General features: G+C 48.4%; 3 protein-coding genes across 4 annotated transcripts; 2 read left to right on the top strand and 1 right to left on the bottom strand.

Moving 5' to 3' along the window:
- Nucleotides 1-3364: 3364 nt before the first annotated feature.
- On the top strand, nt 3365-10212 carry LOC122374474 (WD repeat domain phosphoinositide-interacting protein 3-like). The gene is made up of 8 exons (XM_043353264.1): nt 3365-3773; nt 4264-4440; nt 4873-5055; nt 5490-5680; nt 5996-6081; nt 6717-6818; nt 7227-7354; nt 7687-10212. The coding sequence occupies exons 1-8, from the start codon at nt 3707-3709 to the stop codon at nt 7788-7790; spliced, it is 1038 nt and encodes a 345-aa protein (XP_043209199.1). The 5' UTR covers nt 3365-3706; the 3' UTR covers nt 7791-10212.
- Nucleotides 10213-12515: 2303 nt separating this feature from the next.
- LOC122374464 (evolutionarily conserved signaling intermediate in Toll pathway, mitochondrial-like) lies at nt 12516-17975 on the top strand. Of its 2 annotated transcripts, none has more exons than XM_043353242.1 (8): nt 12516-12951; nt 13355-13568; nt 13838-14035; nt 14263-14332; nt 15039-15265; nt 15702-15915; nt 16398-16538; nt 16917-17975. In XM_043353242.1, the coding sequence occupies exons 2-8, from the start codon at nt 13371-13373 to the stop codon at nt 17174-17176; spliced, it is 1308 nt and encodes a 435-aa protein (XP_043209177.1). In that variant the 5' UTR covers nt 12516-12951; nt 13355-13370; the 3' UTR covers nt 17177-17975. The 2 variants fall into 2 exon arrangements, with proteins under 2 accessions (XP_043209177.1, XP_043209187.1); XM_043353252.1 differs by having other exon boundaries at nt 12660-12980.
- A 1091-nt stretch (nt 17976-19066) lies between these two features.
- LOC122374530 (sodium-dependent proline transporter-like) lies at nt 19067-21043 on the bottom strand. Its single transcript, XM_043353341.1, has one exon. The coding sequence runs from the start codon at nt 21041-21043 to the stop codon at nt 19067-19069; it is 1977 nt and encodes a 658-aa protein (XP_043209276.1).
- Nucleotides 21044-21878: the final 835 nt, after the last annotated feature.

The following is a 21878-nucleotide window of genomic DNA, read 5'->3' as shown; positions in this document are numbered from 1 at the left end:
TAACATGTCAATGCTGATGCTGTCTTGAAATCAAAATGTGAAATTTAGACAATGGTAATAGGAATAATGAATAGCAATTTCACCAACAACATTTTAATCTCTAGGAAGTGCAATTAAAATTGAAATCACTGTCTGCCACACTGCTCCATCCTGGTCATGCAACCAACGTTCATGGGTGGTGTTTCACGGCAGAGCACGCACTGCAGTGCTCAGCACTGCAGTGCGCTGCGTGTGTCAGAGCATTGGGTTTCCATGGCAGTGTCAACAAACTTCACTGTGACGCTAAGCTATGACAGCATCCCAGAACGCTAGCACGCTGCGGTACCAGCACCAGCAGCATGCTAGCAGTATTTGAACTCAAACCTCTGTTCTTGGTACGGTTTTTCAGAACCTCTCACTCTGTTCCAAACGCGATTGATCATAAACTAAGAGGTCACATGCAACGTCATTTGAGTGATGCTATGGTATGCCGTAGCTACCAGTGCACACAGTGTCTGGATGGTGAAACAGGGCCATTATTAATCACATTTGCTTTGCTTTGTTTCAGCAGAAACCTGTCTGCACATGGGAGGAGCGCAACAAAAGCCCATCAAGTTCATGCATGGCAGTGGATCTCAACAGGAGAAAACCAGAAAGAACATGGATGCTTGTAGATTGCAGTTGTACACTGCTGTTATCACCTGATGTGCGTGGCTGGCATTGCTCCTGGCAAGAACCACCTGCAAGTGATGAGATGGTGCCTCAGTCGTTGAGTGTGCTGCAGTGTGAGAGGCGCCCTGATCTCTACTTTGTGATGGGTTTCCATTGGAGGTTCAACTGAGAAGTGAGAACTGACTGTGACCATGCTTGAGCATGCCAGTGGAGCTTTACATGCTTAGGGCAGCTTTTGAACAGATGCTGACCATGGCATGTCCCATCCAGTTATCACGTGCACAGAATGGTGGGGGGGAGGGCAACTCTGGGCTCTTGAGTCAGCCCTACTGCACAGGGGGTACAGATGGCCGCTTACGTTTGGTGTGTCCTGCACTGCATTATCAAGCCCAGTCTGCGCCACAGGCAATGGGTCGGGCTGCACTATGTTAAAGGCAGACTATCTTGCAAAGGAGGCTGGCATCCTCTCCCATAATGACACACCAATTGGCAATCATCGCTGCGATGATCACGAGGGTGTCCGCTTATCTAACATGGTGAGGTGGAGAGCCAGTTCAAGCTGGCCTGAGGGATGGTTTTACTTCATCTGAGGCCCCCTTTCCCCGCCTGCCAGGTCCGGTCAAACGACCGCTTCACAGTGAACGACTTGCAGTGGATGCCGTCCCACAGCGCAACGAGCTCGCCGACCAGAGGCGGCGGCCAAGAGGCGGCCGCGCTCCCCCAGTCGACGGTCCCGGTGGACGTCGGCAACGCCCACCGCGCGACCATCAGATCGGCTCGCGACAGCGCCGTCGCCGACTGACCGCATGACTGGTATCTGTTCTTGATGTGGGACCGACTGCCACCGCCGGTCGCGGAAGGGCATCGCTCATCGGCCATCGACGTCCGCCAGCTTCGCGTGGGTCACTGTTCGGGCTGCCACCAATACACCGAATCGGATGGAACCCTGTCGGCGAATGCCGGCGGTGCCCCGACATCGACTGCGCGGCGGCCAGTGCATCGCGTGCCGGGAGGAGGCTGGCACCCCCGATCGGTCATTGGTCACAAACCGTGTCCCAGCTCATGACTGCATCCAGCGCAGCTCTGTGAGATGTTCTGCAGCTGCTGCAGTCTGCCGCGTGTGTTGAAAGAAGAATGAACATGAGAAAACCTCAAAACTTTATGCCTATTCGTAATTGACCAGTATTGGAATAAGTTTGGATTTTGAGAATTTGTGTCCCTGTGCTTGTGCCTGTGTGGAAAGGCATGCTTTACGGTGTACCATCTCAATGTCAAATCCCGGCTGCGCTGTGCGGATTTGTGCGGCTGCTGACAGGCCACCTGGGTGCCAACGTATGTGCGAATCCGCGAATACGTTGTGTTTCGTCAGTCAGTATCGTTCTGAAAATATTGACTAGGCTATATAATAGGCTATATAGCGTATGACGGTTCAGCCCAGCAGTAATAACTGACCATTGATTGGGCGAATTTTGTGTGGTGGTTCGCTAATACATAACCTAAAGAGTGTTTTGCCGGAATCGTTTAGTAGCAGAACTGACCGGAATATAAGTAGAATGCAACGGTTTGAATCGTTAATTTGTTGAAACGATTGTTCTCTGAGACCACTGTGTAACTTTTGACCTGAGAATCACCAATTATAACGACAATGGGGAAGCAGTAGGCTGTACTGTAGAGTGTAGGCAGGCAACACTATATAGTTGGCACACTTACGAAAGCACACGACTTACGCAGTGGACATCTGCATCATGCATGTTAAGGTTTACTGGGAAGAGTGAGAAATTAGTCAGAATATAACTGACTAAGGAAAATAGGCGATATTTCCTATTGAGCTGGGGCGGAGAGGGGGAGGGGACGTGTGGTCAGCTATGCTAATAATTCATTCTCTTTATGCAGCTGTGTAAAAGGGCGTCCGTTTTTGGGTGAGACCTTCCCCATCGGCCATTTCCAAGTTAAATCGTGGTGGAGAGTCTGGAGACCTCAGCCTCGGTAGTCGGTACCCTGCGCGCTGCGCCACCTTGCGAAACATAAAGCAGCAGTCCTGACATCTACAGGCGTGACTTTTCATGAAAGCGCGGATGTGTTCGCGCTTATGCGAAGAAAGTTCTTCCGAGTATGGTTGATAATGAGATTAATTGTTGTCATTTATTTATTAATTCATTGGCAAAAGTACCCTAATAAATCGGTAAAATAGCTTGAACTGTATCGTATTTCCTTCGGAAAAAATGACGAACTCATCCTAAGACATCCAGATTATTGGATGCGTTCGTCAGTTGTAAGTAGTTCAAGTTTTTGGGAAAATTTGCTTGTGGAAAATCATAATATTTCAAAGATATGCCTATTTTCGAATAATTTATGCATTTATCTGCATTGAAAAATGATTGTAAAGCAAAAGTGCAAAAGATTATTGTCAACTTATTTTCTCAAATCACGATTTACGAACGCACAAAACTCCAGCTTTTAATTTAGTGCGTGTGCGAATTGCGGTCAAGAAAAAATATTTAAACTGTCTATATTCCTCTTAAAACAATGAAGGATGAATGAAGAAAACGCTGTTTTGAACAATTGTATATTTATTTTTTCTTAATTAAGCAAAAGTACAAAATTTTCAACTATTATTACATTTGCTCTCACAAAAACCATCACTTTTTAGCATGACGTCATGTCAGCCAAATTTACTAGCGCCATCTCTGGAGAGCATCTTTCGAAACCTCCAGACGATAGAGAGAGCCCTCTTTTGTGTTCGGTGCTGAGGCATTTAGGAGCATTTTGTTTCATTTTAAAGGTGTTATTACCGTTGATGCGGGATGATTACTTCCTGAAGTGATCTTGAAGAGTGTGTTTGTGACCCGAGAGGCATCACATGCTGTGAATTATAAATGGGACCTTGAAATTAGCGGTCTAATTTGGCAATTTTCTCGGTCAAGTTTGTTTTTAATTTGATGCACATTGTTCATATTCTGAAATAATCCACACATATGACATAAGTGCATCAATATCGAAGCTGAAAGTATCAACCACATAGGTACTTGAGTCACAAGTTGTTATCTGATACAAGATGAGCATGAATTGCAATCCTCCTCATGCAAATGGACTGCTTTTCTCCACATTCAACCAAGACCAAGGTAGGTGGGTTCCTTCCACTGTCCACTGTAATGCTGATATTTTTGTGTGGGGGTAAAGAACCTAAGTTTCCATCTAAATGCAAGGTGACAATAAAGTCAGGTTCCAGTTCTGAATGTGAAAACTTTGGTTTGATGACTGGATTCCCTTTGTCAGCCTTCAGAGGGTAGGTACCTACTTTACTTACGTTACCAAAAGATGGCATTACAGTTCTCCTGAGTCTAGCATGGCCTCTCCTCTCACCAATTGTCAGCTGACCTGAATCACTAGACGGGCACCTTGCGGACTAGGTGAGGAGGAAGACAATGTGGCACAACAAAAGCAGGCCGCTTAAACTCAAGTCTGCCCAGAGTCATCAAGCCCATGCCCCACACTGTTAGGGTATTATCAAAATTGCTACGTTTTGAAGGCCCTGAAATTAAAAATTGTTTAAAGACGTTTTATCTCCTTTGACCCTTTCCCTGCCCCATTCTCACATTCCTCCTCTGACAGGATGTTTTGCATGCGGCACCGACAACGGTTTCCGCATCTACAACTGTGATCCGCTGAAGGAGAAGGTCCGCCAGGACTGGCCTGATGGCGGCATCGGCAGCGTGGAGATGCTGTTCCGCTGCAACTACGTGGCGTTGGTCGGCGGCGGAAGTAGTCCAAAGTACCCGCCCAACAAAGGTAACTAGGGCAGCCCTGGTCAAAGTGGACACCTGTTGAATAACTGTGTGGTAAGCAGTATGAAGTTGAATCATCCAGCAAGGTAGGCTAGCATCAGCTCATTAAGCATTTCAAGTTGAGATTTACATGGGAACAAAATAATTTATCTAGAGCCACTGTTTGCAAGAAAAACGGTCATTTATTCCATCGAGATAACGGTCAATTAGTCTACCAACGGTACGTCAAACTCCCAACCACATGAGCATGAAGACAAATTTAATCCATCGAGGTGACATATTTAATGAGAAGGAATACCTCGAGTAACTTCCGGCGGTTCATCACGCATCAATTACCCGGGAAAGCATCGCGTTACTCCACACTTTTGTTCCATCATTGTCATCAACTTGTCATTACCTGACCTTCCTAACCAGCCTCCTGTGTTTTATTCCTCAGTAATGATCTGGGACGACCTGAAGAAGCGCACGGTGATCGAGCTGGAGTTTTTCAGCGACGTGCGTGCCGTGCGCCTCCGTCGGGACCGGATCGTCGCCGTCCTCGACAACATGATCAAGGTGTACACGTTCATGCAGCAGCCGCAGGCGCTGCATGTGTTCCCGACCTCCTACAACCCGCAGGGTGAGAGCGGGCGACTCGTGGTTATAGGACATCAAAGCCTTGGTGTGTTGGTGTCAAATTCAGGTTCATTTGGCTTTCGTTCTCTAGACTGGTAAAAACGATGAAGTGTGTAACATTGCATCAGCTCTTTGTTGGTCCATTTTAAAGGCTCCACATGACACTTTTACCGTCATTGTAACGGTCAACTCGGTAAACTTCTTAGTCATCGATCATTGCGTCATCCGTGTTTTCGGCCATGCCTTGCTGTCATGCACTGGGATTTTCCAGCTGTTCTTCATCGGTGTGAACGCATCACATATAATCTGCGACACTAGCTCTCACTACCGTAGCGTTATCCACCATTCGCTTACATTATGTAAAAACCGACTTGTTTGCATTCTCTTTCTAGGACAGCGTAAGGGGCCGTCTTTATCTGTCTTTTCCCGTCCCGCCAGGTCTGTGCGTGCTGTGCCCCAACTCGAGCGCCTCCCTACTGGCCTTCCCCGGCTCCCGGACGGGTCACGTGCACCTGGTGGATCTGGCCGATACCTCCCGGCCGCCCCTGGACGTGGCTGCGCACGAGGCGGCGCTCAGCTGCCTGCAGCTCAACCTGCACGGCACGCGACTGGCCACCGCCAGTCAGAAGGTACGGGGCAAGGCTGCTTGATTGCTTAGTAATGCAGAGAGACTCTGGCCATTTTCCACGACTGCCAGTAGAAAAGTGTTGGCTGTCAATGATTGCCTGAATGATAATCTGTCATGCTTCGAATCGCACACCTGCGTACGTAACTTGCGTTTGCGTCTTTATGGGTGCACACATACGGTGCGTTCGTCTTCTTATTCCTCTGCAGTTACCCTACTCTGTCTGATCATTATAGCATGGTGCTAGTCTGTGCAGTCGCGTTATCCGTCTCGTAATATCGTCTCGGCTTTCTCTGACCGCTGTGTTTCCGGCTGCCAGGGTACTCTGATACGGGTGTTCGACACGTCGACCGGTGACATTCTCTGCGAGCTCCGGAGGGGCGCCAACAACGCCCACATCTACTGGTAAGTAGTGCGGCTATACCTGGTCAGTCTTCACAGGCTCCTAAAGGAGTGCGAGAACATGGTGGTCAATACACCGAAACGAGTTCGGGGTATCTTTATTTTCGGCCACTTTTTAAGCATCATTTGTGTTTTATTTCGGCCGTACAAGTGTTTTGATCCATTTCCTTTGTCTGAAACACTGGAAGTCGCCTTAACAGCTGTGCCTGGTGTGATCGCGGCTTGACATGTATTCTTGGCGTCAAGCCAAAGTGTTGAATATCACCGCCAAGCTACTTCGCGTGACTTTCGTTATGATTCATGGCTTAGCTGGTAAATTAAACGAAAACAAGGGTGAAGTGAACGTGTTTGCCCTTGAGATCGTTTCGTGTGTTTTTGTGTTTTACGGTTGCTAAGTGCTACAATCTCCATAAATACCTGTTACCGAGTGCACCGATGATCTAAACACCATGCCTGTGTAGTACACAGTCCACAGTCTGGCCCAAAATCCAAAACCAACCAACACTAGGATTAAAAAGACTCTGAATGTACCGATAATTCTATTCTTTGACTGACGCATACACGTTGAGGTTTAGATATAAGATAACTACCTATCTCAGACTTATCTATCTGACACGTTCTTCCCCCGTCGCGTACAGTATCAACTTCAACCACGACTCGTCTCTGCTGTGCGTCTCCAGCGACCACGGCACGGTGCACGTATTCGCCGTAGAGGAGGAGCACAAGGCCAAGGAGACAGGGTAAGGCACAGAGGGATGGAGGGCACCGCGCGAGTTACAGCGGCGACGGATTTCGTCGTTGCTCAATATTTATGCTCATGACCATCTCAATGCTCACAGAATGATGCTTAGGCTGGTCGGCTTAGGGTACCGTTGTGCCTTTTATTAAAGAGGCACTGCTCGAGCAGTGTTCTGTGGTCACCTTAACCCATGATCTACTAATAAACCCCACGTTGACTACTTTTGTATTTTAATTTGTATTTGTACAACTAACACTGACCCCACCTTGGCCATCGATTCCAGTACCGACCGCTCGCTAATGAACCCCCGCTACTAACACTGATCCGCCACCATGTCCCGTGATTCCCGTTCCGACCATTCGCTGACGACCCCGTTCTGACCCCACATTGACCCGTGTCTCCCTCCCAGACTGGTGCCGGCGGCGGCAGCGCTTCTCCCCAAGTACTTCAACTCCCGCTGGTCGTTCGGAAGGTTCCAGGTGCCGGGCGGCCCGCAGTGTGTCTGTGCCTTTGGAGCCGACAACAAGTCCGTCATTGGTGAGTGGAGGAGGGAGAGAAGGGCAGTGAAATGGGCGGGGGAGTAATATAGATGACACCAAGTTTTTTTCACAATAAAATCAATACCGAGTAAATAGTTGACCGACGGATCAAATAGATGCCGAATTAATCTATCAGGTGTGCACTGCGTAATATTAAACATTGTCCTATCGGCTATCTTGGGCATGAAATCGTTTGAAAACACTTGATATTTTACTGTAAATCGATTGCAACACTTCTATGTAGCTGAATTCTGTTTTAGCGACCGATTCATTGATCTCACACCCTTTACCTGAGTTGTTGGCCTAACCCTCCCTTTCGCTCTGTTTCAGTTGTGTGCGCCGACGGCAGTTTCTACAAGTACGGCTTCACGGCCAAGGGAGAGTGTCGGCGGGAGCTGTACGCGCAGTTCTTGGAACTGGGTGAGGATACCTAGCGATAGCACTGACTGCTAGGGAAGTCTCAGTGTGTGGGGAACTCTCAGATGACCTGGGAGGCTCGCAGAGTGGAGAACTCGGGAAGGAAGATGTGGCTAGATGGCGAAGATTGGTGCTAAAGTGGCTGATCTGGCAGCAGCGGCTGGGATGAATAGAATGCGGATCATAATGGAGGAGGATCGAGGCACGTCGCAGTAGATGTTGGGAGGTGTGTGGCAGTGGATGCTACAGAGACTGTGTTCTGAGACAGCTCAGCAGCAGTAGGAGCGGAAGACGTTGTAAGACTGCGCCGATGATGTTGAAATTGAGACTGCCGTTGAGTGCGGAGTGATGTAGGTCATACATCAGTCGGACCAAAGCTGAACGCCGAGGTGATTGGCATTGGCTGCTATGTGTGGATCAGGACGGAGACGTTGTTGGTAGGGTCCAGTGTGGGGAGGGGGGGGGGGGCGGTAGCTGAAGGTAATAACCCCTCCGCACTGCCTGGGACTCCCGTTCGACTCCTCATTCTGACATCGAGTTACCAGTTCCGTGTTACCAGAGTTATCGGGTGACCCTTATGTGGACAGTCGGTCGCGACAGCGGTATACGTTACCGCTCTAGCGGAAAGGTCCCTCAGTGTGATCACGCTTCGTGGCAAGTTACTGGTGTTCTGAGGTCGGAATCACGTAAAAATGTGGCCTGATAATTATTCTCTAACTGCTGTGTGCTCGAAAGCTACCCTAAATTTCGGGAAGTTTTCCGTTTTCTGCCGGTCCGTATCATTCCAGTGTATCGTGCGTATTTGTGGTTGCTAACTGGCTGGGTCTTGTCCGTGCTTTGCCTAGCATTTAACCCTATTCCTGGCGGGGGGGGGGGCCTCAGGAGCCCCCCCTGAGGTTTTTTGGTTATTTCTCCCAAACGCGTTGAGCTAGGAAGCTCAAATTTTCTGACTTTTCCTAAAAGGCTTCTACGCAACATGTCTGAAAATTTTGAGTTGATCTGACCTCAGGTCAGGTCACCAGAGGCGGTTTGGTGACCCTACCTCAGAAAAGTTTGCAATCACGCCAGAGCTAGAGTTTTTGACCGATCAATTTCTTCTCTTCAGGCTTTAGTTAGGGTACCAGTATGTGCAATTTGTATATCTCGGAATTTTGATATCGGTGACCTAAGGTCAGGTCAGTTTCGCGACCTTCCCATTATAAGTCAATGGGGGAAAAATCAACTCCCTGTTTTTACCACTAAAACGGGTCGGAATGGCCCCATATACCATACATGACTTCATATACGATCAACCTTCACTACCTTGAGGTCTGTTTTGCTGTTGGGCAGCTGTGAGGTCATGTGACGTCATCAAAGGTCACCAAAGGTTTTTGGCCAATAACTCCGTACAGGAACAAGATACAGACGCGTGGATGGTCTCATTGTGTTCAGCTCGTCAAGACGCATCGAATGATATACATGATGACCTCGAGGTCACGTAACCTGAGGTCAACCTTTGACCTTGACCTTGCGAGGTCAACATATATATCATTCGATGCGGATTGACGAGAGGATCACGATGATGCCCTTAGTTTGTTCCTATCTTGACTAATTCGAAAGTTATTCGAGAAAAACTCTCCCCATATCTAGCGCCGCCATTTTGACTTTTTCGACCCCTGTGACGTCATCTTTGACCTGACCTGAAAATGACCTTTGTAAAAATTGTAGATCTTGACCGTGCGTATCCGATGCCGTTTACCGTTTGTCGCTATCTTGCTTCGTTCTCGAGATCTCAGGGGGGGGGCCGAATCGGCCCCCCCCCCCCGCCAGTTTCTTGTCCCGGCGGAGCCCGCCAGGAATAGGGTTAACGCGCTGATCAGCCGCTCTGATTGTAGAACGGCAGCTGGGACGGTGGAAATCTGTCGTGAAGAGCAGCGTCCGGACTGGCCGAAGTAGAGTGTCTATTGGGCATTGTGACCTGTCTTTCAGAGGTGTGAGAATCAGGTGGTGAGACATCTAAGAGGGGATGATGTGAATGGAGCTGTGTATTTTAACGAGGGGTTAATACTGGCGGGTAAATTAACCATCTACCAAGTGCTGCGAGACGTGTGTGCATCATTGTTGAAGGGCTCGATCATTGATTTTCCTGCGTTGGATAGTTTCGTTTCCTATTACGATCCAGCCGCGTTGCCCGTTCCCATAAAGCCACATAGCGTGCCCACCACCATGATTTCCCCGTGTTTGCCGGGAAGTGTGTTATGCGTATCCAAGACGCCATCGCTGGGTACCCAGGGGGGTGTAGGACGATATTTATTGCTAGTTTTAGCCTCTGCCTACCTGAGCTTGTGTTCCTGTGCACATTTGCAATGTGGATGATCGCAATGTTGATAATTGTATGATATCGATATAACGTGTATATTATGAACGGATGAATAATACAAGCATGTGGATAAGCCTTTACTTACTTAACTCATAAAGTTCGCTTCATAGCACGATATTAGTGAAGAAGTGTGCAATATTCATTTTGGCATTTATCGTTGAAATGGAAATGATTAATGAAGATACCGCAGCTTCGGGTTTCTCCCGTCCGCAAGGAAATACGATAACAAACAAGTCTTGACAATTGGTATTTTGTCAAAAAGCAAAGTAAGAAAAACATCAATAACACCCTTAGTGGCACGACATAGCAAACAGCATAGCATCGGAAGGGAGATGAATAGATGAATCATCTATTAGATAAGTCTGGATAAGTTATTTCAGCTTGGAATAGCGATACGTAATTAACGTGACATTTTCAACAGCTTCTGAAATATCGGGCTAAGCGTTTTCTGTGGGCTATGTCACTCACAAAAGTAACCCTGACAAAATCCTGGGACGCAGCAGCAGCACGTCACAATATTTCGAGCAGCACGCAGCAAGAGTCATCAATTCCAGTTACAGAGACTGACCGAGGTACACATGTTCAAACTGACTTGCGCACCCACCAGGTATACGCACAAAGCGATTACGACCGTGGCTGAAACGGTCGTCGGCGCTGTAACGGCGGCACGATTCCACGATCACCAGACACATGAGATGCGAATAACCGCCACACAGCGTCAATCCCGTGCGGCTTTCATGACTGTACGTCATCGTTTCAGCCGATGACGCATGATGCCAACACAGCTGTTGATGACGAACGTGGCTCTTGAAGCCAGCTCACCACAGTTCACGAGCCCGTACCACATCGTCTGTGACATCTCGTCCATCGTCCTCACAGGCCACAGCACATCACTGATAGTAGAGTTCCAGATTCATCCCGTCATGGATCTCATAGTCCTCCAGGGTGATGTGGTCCTTGAAGACGGTGTACCACTTCTTCAGCACTATCTTGTCCCAGCGCGTGCCCGTCTGCGCGGCCACCAGCTTCTTCAGGTCGCCGATGGTGTCGTCCGGGTTACATTTGACGCGGACTTTCTTTCCCAGTCGGTCGTTGCAGGTGACCTCAATCATGATTGAATGAAGAGAGGCTAAGGGTGATCTTGATGCTGGCTTGCTACAGGGAGGTTGGCGAAACAATGCGGCAAACTATCAGCCAGCTTTCACCGATTCACCTGTAATAGACAGAACTATTAAAACTATGCACTGATTGCATTTCCATGGAATATTATTTTTAAAAAATGTTAAGCAAAGTTTTTGGAAAACATCTCCAAAGCAAATATCATTGATATTGATATATAAAAATGATATCTTATATAGTTTTACTGTTATCTATGCAAAGATTAAAAATATATATTGCCTATTTCTGTGAAAGATTGATCCTCATCCCTTTGATTGATGGAGTTCAATGACAATAATTAATCCTGGAAGAGTCTTAGACTGTGGTGACTGGTGAAGATTTTGTGTCAAACAACCCAATCAGAAGTCTGTGAAAATGAATAATATGTGATTAGAAATTGATATAGGTAAGTGGTACAGATTTGGGTGCCTCACATGAGATAGGCCCATAAGAATATAAATATTTAAACTTAAAAAATGAAGCAACATATAGCTTTTCTCCTGGCCTCCCATAACCTTAAAACAATATCATCATTCACCTGCCTGCTACAAGCATGCCATTGGCACAGCATTTATTTAGGCTACCTATTTCCTGAATAAGACAATGCTGATGTCTATGAATGCATATTGATATAGTTCAATGAACAACACATCCATGAACAGTTCTCAATCTACCACACCATTTGAAATGTTAACTAGAGTGAAATAATATCGTTCTTGCAGGCATCACACACCTACGAGGCCTGTTCTTGATTTTTGTTTTACAAGTGTCAGATGTCTGGCAAAATCTGCTGTAAATCCACATGCATGATATATTCAGGACAAACATTAATTATCTTAATATCAAAGGCAGCAATATATTTGCTGGTAAATAGGTTGCATACTATCACCGCAAGTATAGCAAATAACTGCCTGGCCTCGGATAAATAGGCAATAGATCAAGATTGAGATAAAATAAAATAATTCAAACTGCTTTACTGCTGTATGTCAAGCCTATATAATGGTAGTCGCAATCGGGCAAATTAATGGCAAATTAATGATGTAAAATAAGAATGCAATTAATGAAAAAACATTGAAAATATATCCGTTAAGAACAGCTAGGGATGAAAATATCTATGCTCCAATAACACACCTGAAATTCATAGAAACTCCAAAGAAATTCTTTAAAATTCCTCCTAACCTGTGGCTATTTGCCGACAGCTGACCGATTGACGCAACAGCGCAGTTTCTGAACAAGTTCTCTTCCTAAAATACTGTCCTAGGAATGTCTAACCTGTTTATCCTAAATTAAACATAGTTTGTGGATAAGAATACTTTTGTGATTGTAGAAATGACCTTTGAGCACAAAAATGTCAAAGTATTTATTCATACAAAAACTGGTGTTGAATTTAGGTCGATTATAATACTAAGTTAAAACAATGTCGACATTCGATTGCGCCTGTGCGACATATGCGACGCTGTGTCCCACGGGTTCCGTCTCCTTTGGATGAATTTAGTGTATTTATTTGAGAAAAAAACTTATATTTGGTCGTTGATTGCCACTTATCACTGTAGGAAAACATAAGAATAAGCGTAAGCTTAATAAGAATAAGCTTTGAAACAAATATCAAGATCGACTCTGCTGAATCTGTGTCACTGAGTCCGCCTTGGCCTCCTCGCACTGTGAGCACAATTTCTGCCTATAATTCCATGTAATAACCATGGAAGAAGTATTCCAAAAGTATTCCTAATCCATGCTATAACCTTGGTGAGAAGTGAGCACTGAGCAAGCATACTTTCAATATATTGACTTTCATATTGCAATTGTGGCAAATAATTTTAAGTTGAAAATTTGGATTTATTGTGTTCCTATATCATGTTGATGTCTGCATCTTTATTCTACATCCCGTCACTGCCCATTCTATTCATGTTGTGTACAAATTGTTAAGAGGTACCTACCTACCTACCTACTGAATGTGTCTTTCAGTGACAAGATATAACATTTTGTGTTCTTGCTGTCACTGGTACCACTTCATATGCTGCTGGACATACCTAATAGGTGCCCCACCCCATCCTGTCTCCGCAGCACTCCGTAGACCAGTATGCTGCCCCGCTGTCTGGCGCTGACGCAGCTGCGCGGGCTGCAGCTGAGCTGGTGCCGTCTCCGCGCCGCCCGGCTCCCGCAGCAGAGAGTGACCCAGACCGCTGGTATCCATGTGGCCGTGCCACAGGCTAAGGAGAAACGAGATGGACATGTGAACACCAAATTGGTACCACATGCCATCTTTGGAGGTGCAAAGGTGAGAGTGATATTTGTTTTAAGATCATTTTCTCATCTGATTCTACCTAAAACCATTGCCATCAGACCCTTCTCTATTTAGAATGGAAGAAATCTTGCTATTTATCAAGTCAAGCAATTTTGTTTTGGAATTAAAACTTTCTGTATTATAGCTAAACCTTTCTACTATGGAGAATCCACTCTGTTTTTTTTTTTTACAAATATGCAGTGCATGGATGTCTGTTGTCCCTGTGTAATCTCTTATTCGTGTATTATTTCTATGTCCTGCAGGAGAAGAACAAGAACACCTATCTGGCTGCGATGGACATGTTCCACGAGATGACCGTCCACAAACGCGGTCACGTGGAGTTCATCTACGCGGCTCTCCGTGAGATGGAAAACTACGGCGTCCACAAGGACCTGGAGGCGTACAAGAAGGTGCTGGGCGTCTTCCCCGTCGGACAGATGGTCTCCACCAACGTGTTTCAGGTGAGGACGCTGTGGGGTCGGTCTGTTGTGCGGTGTTTGATGTTTTACTGGCGGAGAAGTCATGTACTTAGGTTTGTTCATTCTAGAACATATAATTACTGGTGGCGAAAGCCGCAGCTTGAGTCGTGGCTGAACCCAGTCGTGGTTTTAATGTGCACTGTGCAGACTAGTCTGATGACATATCCATCACGTTTCTAACAACATTGATGTTATTTCTGTGACGCCAGGTGGAGTTTATGCACTACCCGCGGCAGCAGAACTGCGCCATCGACGTGCTCCAGCAGATGGAGGATAACGGTGAGAGAAAAAAAACATTCCTCGTTTAAGTTCGTTTTGTGGACTATTCAGTTTCATCGATTTCAGCTTTGGTTTTGCCCAAGATTTACCGTTATCTTTCTAGTTGAGGTTTATTTGCCATCGGGTCTACAGTGCAGGGATATTTCTATCTCGCACTCCTCTGAGATGCAAGGATAAGAATTTGTTATCTCTGCATCCCTCTGAGATGCGAAGATAAGGTCTCGCGGGTTCAAAGCTAAAAATCAAGAGTTCAAGTGATGATGGGTCAATAACCGAGCCATTTTTAACGGTTGTTTGTGTATGAAACTTATGAAATAAATCCAAAATACTCTAAATCTATTTTTACATAGATGAATTCATTTCACATTTGAATATGATATTTAAATAATTAAGAATAAACCTCAACATAGAAAGATATAGGATTCCTCATGGCTCACTCGTGGAAGATCGGATATCTTTTCCTCGCGTGTAACAGAAAAACCTCGCTCCTTCGTCGCTCGGTTTTTCAGTAACCCGCTTGGAAAAGATATCCTTATCTTCTACTCGGAGCCATGAAGAATCCTCTATGTCTTTCATATACGAACGTCACCAGTGATTGAATGATATTTCATATGGTTCAGTGCGATGATCGGTATGATCGAAATCGAAAGCTTACTTTCACGATAATTCTGAATTATTATGACACCTCCCTGCCCACGGCCCACAGGCGTCATCCCCGACCTGGAACTGCGCGACCAGCTCATCACCATCTTCGGCAAGTTCTCGTTCCCGGTGCGTAAGCTGGCACGGATGCTGTACTGGATGCCCAAGTTCCGTAACCAGTCCCCGTGGCTGCTGCCGCGGCCCCTGCCTTCCGAGCTGCAGCAACTGGCCCAGCTGGCTGTGAAACAAATCACATCGGTGGACGCGAGGTCGGAGGTCACCACATTCACGGTGAGATGGGAAGAAAGGGGGTGGTGTGAGGGCACTGTGTTCGGATTTGTGTTTGATTATGAGAGTATGATATCTTTGAAGACTGATGTGTCCGGGGGCCGTTTTCATCAGATGGAATGTGATTTCTGAAAAATAACGTATTCTATTGTTTAATCGTGCATTGCAAGATCGAAAGCTTATTTTTAACTGTCGGTATTCGGAATCACTCCCGGTATCGAAGCATGGATACATCGTCGCATAATCCCTCTCCCTTGCATCTGACTGACCTCATCCCTTTTCGCTGTCCTCTCACGAAACTCGGCATTTTAAATCCTATCTCTATGTCACATTTCCAACATTCTCCCAGCAACCGATCCCTCTCTTCTCGTCTGATTTGTATGTTATGCCATGACCACCATCTCATGTCACCAATGCCTCCGCTTTCCTCTCCCGTCAGGAGTCCGACCTGCCGGAGGACGCCGTCGACTCCACGTGGATCGTGTCGGGTCAGAGCGGTCAGCAGCGCCGTCTGCTGGAGGAGCACCCTTCCGACAAACCGCTGTTTGTCGAGGGAGCCTACACCGTGTGGCTGCAGGACCAGGCCATATCGTACTTTGTGCTGAGAGCAGAGCCGCAGCCGCAGAGACAGCACGAGGGACTCGACTCGGACGGTAAGGAGTGGGAGGAGAGGGGGAGAGAGGGATGGAGGAAGGCTTATCGAAAAGGGACTGCTAATCTTAATGGTAGCGAGACAGAGGCGATGTTTCGTTGGTCTCTTTCGTGCTGTTTTCTTAGTTCTAGTCGTTCTAGTCTAGTCTAGTCGTAGTTCGTTAAAATGGATACTGAGCTTCTCAAGGTCAAGTTTTGCAAGTTTCCATACTATGCCTCATCTATCGAGATGTCTCTACGTCAATCCGTATGATGTTGAGTCAGCATCATACGGATTGACGTAGAGACATCGCGATAGAGTCAACATTGTTGACTCTACCCAGTACCCGCTCATATCCACTTCTACTCATCATACTGCTCCCAATTTATGGTAATAAACTCTGCTTACTTTGCTCCTGCATCGTATCCGCCCACCATTCCTGCTCACCGATGTCCACTCCTCACCATCTCTGCTCACCATTTATCTTTTCCACTCACCCCGCAGACATCACGTACCTGGAGAACTGGACGTGGCGGCGGGCCCGTCAGGCGGCCTCCTCGGACTCCGGCGGCACGGCCTGGAACGTCCGCCCGCCCAGCGTGCACATACAGGAGGACGGCACCATCATGGCCGTCTGCGCCACAGGTCAGTTACACTCCGTGACGGGAAGGGCTGGAGAACGTGATAGTGTTAGCCAAACGGGCTTGTTACGTTTTTAGAGCACCACTAACCCATCCGTCTGGCGTGTTGGTTTTTGCTGTCCTCTATCGAGTAGAGATTGAACCATTAACTTGGTATCACTTCCGTCTGTATCTGTATCAATATACTTTGTTGTCCGGATTTTTGTGAGTTGATGTGTCGAAACTCTATAGGAAATGATGGTTGAGTTAAAATAAAATCATCCGTCTCTTCTTACAACAGACAAAACACTCCAAGCTGTATCATGGAGGTCAATGTGCGTAAACGAGCTGCCCATCTCCAAGATAATATGGCCTTACTAAAACCCCTCTCTCCCTCCCACAGGCACCTCCAGTCGCGACTCGCTCCTCTCGTGGATCCGCCTGCTGGAGCGCCAGTGTCCCCGCCTGGCTGAACTCCCTGTGGTCTTCACTCTCCGGTCACCCGAGACCGGGGTGACCACGACAGATGAGAATCCTGAGAGAGGGGTAACCACGAGCGGCGGTTCCGCGCGGGCAGAGCACAGGTCAGACGGTGCAGAGAGCAGAGGGGCGGAGAGAGAGGGTGGGAGAAAGGGAGAGGATGGCGGGGAGAGTAAAAGGTGACGCCGCCGGTAGGGTAGGTAGGGTAAATTGAGACGGGTTAAGGACAGTGTGAGTTGAAACAAGGCAGGGTCGAGAAATGGCGAAAAGCTTGACGGAAAGTTAGGGAAAAAGTAAAGGAAGATGTTGCTTTCGTTGAAGGGTATCGTTGGAGGGAAACGCCAAGGTGGTCAAGGGAGATTTGCTGACGGAAGACACCGCAATGGGTAACAGAAGGGGGACTTTCAGTGCTGCCGGCAGGGACGTAGTGACGTCATATGACGTCATTGCAGATACGAACGCCGCCTGATCTGTGCAGTTAATGTCCACGGGTGGCGCCATCATACGAGCTTGCGGTGTTACCGAACTTACTGGCCACAGATCGGTGTCGACGACGTTCTTCAGGAGGTCATTTTTACTGCCTTTAGCTCTCATGTTGAGGTGATGCCACGTATGACTTCATGAAGTCTCCTTGTGTTTTAAAGGAGGGGGTAGCGTTTCGCAAGCTCAACCAGTGAGTCAGGTTGTTATGTGGCTTACATCAACAGCATCAGTAGCATGCCGTTGGCGCTGATTTGACATCAGGGTTAACGTAAAATAGCTCGCGCTACGTCATGCTACTTCTTGTGACGTTGGGCCCGGCTCATGTTCAAGGTGAATCGATTGTGCTCGATTTCCCCTCAGACTGTGATATTAGCAGAACATATGTAGTATGTTGAGTGAGTGTGAGTGACAATTGATTTTTTAGATTGAGTTTGTGCAGTTGTTGGTATCCTGTGTTTTGACAGAAACTTCGAATCAATAAATCGTCGTAACGAGTCTGGTTATGACCTGTGACCAGCGATTTTTAAAGGCCACTTATGTTTGGTATAATTTGTGGGAAATACGGTTCAATTATCAAAGTTAAATGAAGGTCAATTTTCACGACTCGGCGCCTTGACTCTCGCCGGGACAGAGGCGGGTAAATACAGCTCACTTTGGCCATCCCGCGTCACTTCGTAACAACCGTGACGCCGCTCGAGATGTTTCGTGGCGCGTCACGCTGTGCGTTGATAGTTGACCCACTCCTGCGTCACGATTGGGGTGGTCCGGTGGCACTTTGTCACTTATTGTTACGTTGTGTGATACTCCCTGGTGCGACTTTGTTTGAAGTGGGAGACAAGTTTGCTGACTTGTTTGTCGTGGGGTGGTTGTGAAATGCAGGACAACATTAGGGGAGTTGCGTGGTGGCCTTGTAATTCAGTGTGGACACCCGTTGGCTGATTACCTGAAACCGCTTTTGGGTAATTTGTAGCTGAAAGCGGAATTTCTGATGCCGTTTTGTGGTTTTGAATTCCGCCGTCTGTGCGAAATTTCTTTGCTCCAGATCATACGGATCCATTCATCCACAGGTCATCTGTTGCAACTGCATCAACGGCCTAGTCCACGATACATTCGTTAACTGAGCACATGATATATTTATTGGACTTGTTTATGCGTGTCAGTCAACACAACCAGCGGGACATATCTAGACATGAACATCGGAATGTCGCATGTTTGGACACTGGAATGGAGGCAAGTCGAGAACCAAGAGCTCCGTCTGACTTGGCAAGGCGGCGCGCAACTCATTGTACACTTGAATCATTTTTTGCGCTTTCGCTCCACAACTCAACGTCATCATCGGCACCCCCAGACACACAAACACATCGGCTTCGCTAAGCTCCCAACGTTCACGTCCTTACACCATTACTGGCTCTCCACTCGGAATCTTCAGCTCATCGTCGGGCCACCAGCTCAGTCCTGAGAAACCTGTATCATCACTGGCTCGTCACTCACATAATCTTCACCTTGTCACCGAGTCATATCCTCATCTCGCGTAGCACTGCCGCAATGCTCACTCACTCAGTCGCTCCTTTTTCGTATCGTTTCACGTCCTCATCGAACGCCCAGCACGGTCTTCATCTCGTCACTGATCTCTGACGTAGCCGACCTACGACTGGTCGCATCCTCCGCCGTCAGACTTCTCACCACTCCTATCGTTCCCCGGCGCATACTCGACCTCCTACTGCGCGCACTGACCGCTGGGGTTAGGGTTCTCCGTCGGGCCCTTCGTTCTCGATGCCCAAACTGCTTGGACGTGTTGCACAGCTCCCAGAAGGGCGTGGTTCGTGCCGAGTACACTGCACCCACCACTAGGGCGAGGAGAGGACACAGCGCTGCCGTGTAGGCGAATACGGCTGTAGGGAGACCCCCGGGAGGCACTGGAGGGAAGCGATATACCATGAGCTGTCCCAGGATCTCTATCAGGACGATGAAGGGACACACGACCAGCCAGCTGGCCAGCATCTGTCGCCAGACTCCGCGCGCGTCGATCCCCAACTGGACCTGCACCTGGTCTCGGAACTCAGGCCGGGAGAGTTTGAAGCCGACCACCACAATGAAGAGCAGCGCGACGAAGGACAGCTGAAGCCGCACTAGTGGGTAGAGCGGCAGCCTCACGTCGTGGAAGACACTCACCGCCAGTACGGTAGCACAGAGGATGAACGGCGCCACCGCCACCAGCACAGCCAGCCAGAACGGCCTACCGCGGAACGACGGCACCGCGTCCACCAGGTTCAGCGCCAGCGACACCATGATCATGGCCAGGGTGGCCAGCGCCTGGGCGGCCATCGTGCCGAAGTAGATGCTTCCCCAGAAGCGCGGCCGCGGCATGCCGTCAGTGATTGTGGTGAAGGCGACGAACACCAGCGCCTCCGAGTCGTGATCCAGCTGCTGTAGCTGGTCCTTGGAGATGCCGACGTGCCGCTCCAGGTGGCCTCGCACAGAGAACAGCAGGATGCTGTTGAGGAGGCCGAACACCACGTCGGCCGTCACCAGGATTGTGCAGGAGCGCAGTGCGTTGTGACGCAGCCGGTCCCGCGAACTCAGCGTCGGTATGACGCCAGTGCCGAACGAGAGACTCCACAGTGTCATCCCGCAGGCATCCATCCAGAAGTTCTTCGTCAGAAGCTGCGCCAGGTTGGCCCTGCCGAAGAAGAAGTTGGACACGCCGGCCCAGGCGCCGGGGAACAGAACCACTCGCGTCATCACCAGCAGGGTGACCAGCGGGCTGGCGACGATGACGACCATGGCGAAGGTGGAGGCCACCCAGAGGTTGAAGCAGGGCAGCAGCGCCAGGATCCAGACGGCGCAGTACGCCACGAGGAACGCGCGGACGTTGTTCTCGCACACGGGCAGCGAGACGTTCTTCTGGCACTCGTATCTGCCGCTGATGTAGTGGTAGTGGAAGTCGCGGGAGGAAATGAAGCGTTCTCCGACGCTTCCCACCTCGCTGGCGTTCGCCGCTGTGACGTTGCGTAATCTGCGCTCGGTGTGATCCACCATCCATCTTAAAGTGATGTTGGTGTGCGCATCGCGCAAGCAGTGTGATCCATTGTACTCGTGGTATCCGTTCTGCACGCAGTAAGTGGATGCCGGGATGCATTTGAAGTCGTAGTAGACGCTATGGTTGTAGCCTTTGTTACAGTGTTCCTCCAATTCTTCCAGAAAGCAGTGTTTTGAGTTGTAGTCGGCACTGCAGTCGTGCCATGGCAGAGACACTTGTGGAGCGTGGTATGCATACATGAATACCTTGGCCACATGAGCGGAATAGTACACCATGATTAGTCCTGTGATGATCAGCATCGCGTAGCCAAGGCCCCGGAACAGCGGCCCTAGCTGAGTTAAGAGCACAACCACACTCTTGGCCGAGTACTGACCGGCCAGCGACTCCAGGAAATTGGCGGGATAGGAAGAGATCAAGACCAGACACATGACGACAAAGTAGAATATGAAGCCGCCGTAGTGCCAGGCCAGCCGCGGACCCAGGATGTACTCGGTTGTACCGATGTACACGGCGAGCTTCACACACATCGAGTGGAAGTCCGATGACCAGACGCCATGTCCTCCGCTTTGCTTGTGGGCTGGTGTTTGAATCCTCACATTTGCGGGGTTGGAGCACAGGCCGAAATGGCTAAAACAGAAATCGTTGATTCTGTTCGCAATGGAATTTCTTTCCGTGTCTTTCGGATAGGCAGCTTCGAAGACACAACTTTTATCGGCGCAGTCACATTGCGATTCTTGCCTGCTCAATACTCCGTGGAGTCCGGAATCAGTTCTTTTAATGCCGAGATGTGCCCAAGGACTGGCGATGTCGAAGGACTCTGCCGGACCGGGCGCTTCCTTTTCTTCTGCAGCAGCATCAGAGGTGGACTGAAGCTCGACAACTGGATTCGAGAACGCCGGAACTACCGTTAAGTAATTCGATGACTGAGCGATTGTAGCTGATGAAGATTCTGTTTGACCTGGCCCTTCTTTTTCTTCGGAGATGGCATCTTTGACAGCAGACGAAAGCTCGACCACTGGGCTGGAGACCACCAGTGTAACCGTCAAATGGTTGGATGAGTGAGTGGCTTCGGCAGATGAAGACACTGTTGGCTCCGCTTCGGCCATTCCGATGGGACGAGTGATTGGCGGTTTAGTTATCTACAATTCAAATATTCACATGTTTCATACGTGTTCTGAGACGCGTCATGTTTAGATCACGTTCCAATGAAATGAAATTGTCCATTTGCATTTGCATGACATTCAGTAATTCCGTTCAATGATGCAGTCTGCAAACTGACCGCTTTTAGGATTGATGAAGGCAGCCATGTGGGCTAAATCAAGTGAATTTTAATAAAAAGTTCCGCTGTAGCGCTTAAAACGG

This window comes from Amphibalanus amphitrite, unplaced genomic scaffold (assembly GCF_019059575.1).
Source record: "Amphibalanus amphitrite isolate SeventyFive unplaced genomic scaffold, NRLGWU_Aamphi_draft 000039F_arrow, whole genome shotgun sequence".
Taxonomy (NCBI): Eukaryota; Metazoa; Arthropoda; class Thecostraca; order Balanomorpha; family Balanidae; genus Amphibalanus; species Amphibalanus amphitrite.
This window is presented reverse-complemented; position numbering and strand designations above follow the sequence as displayed.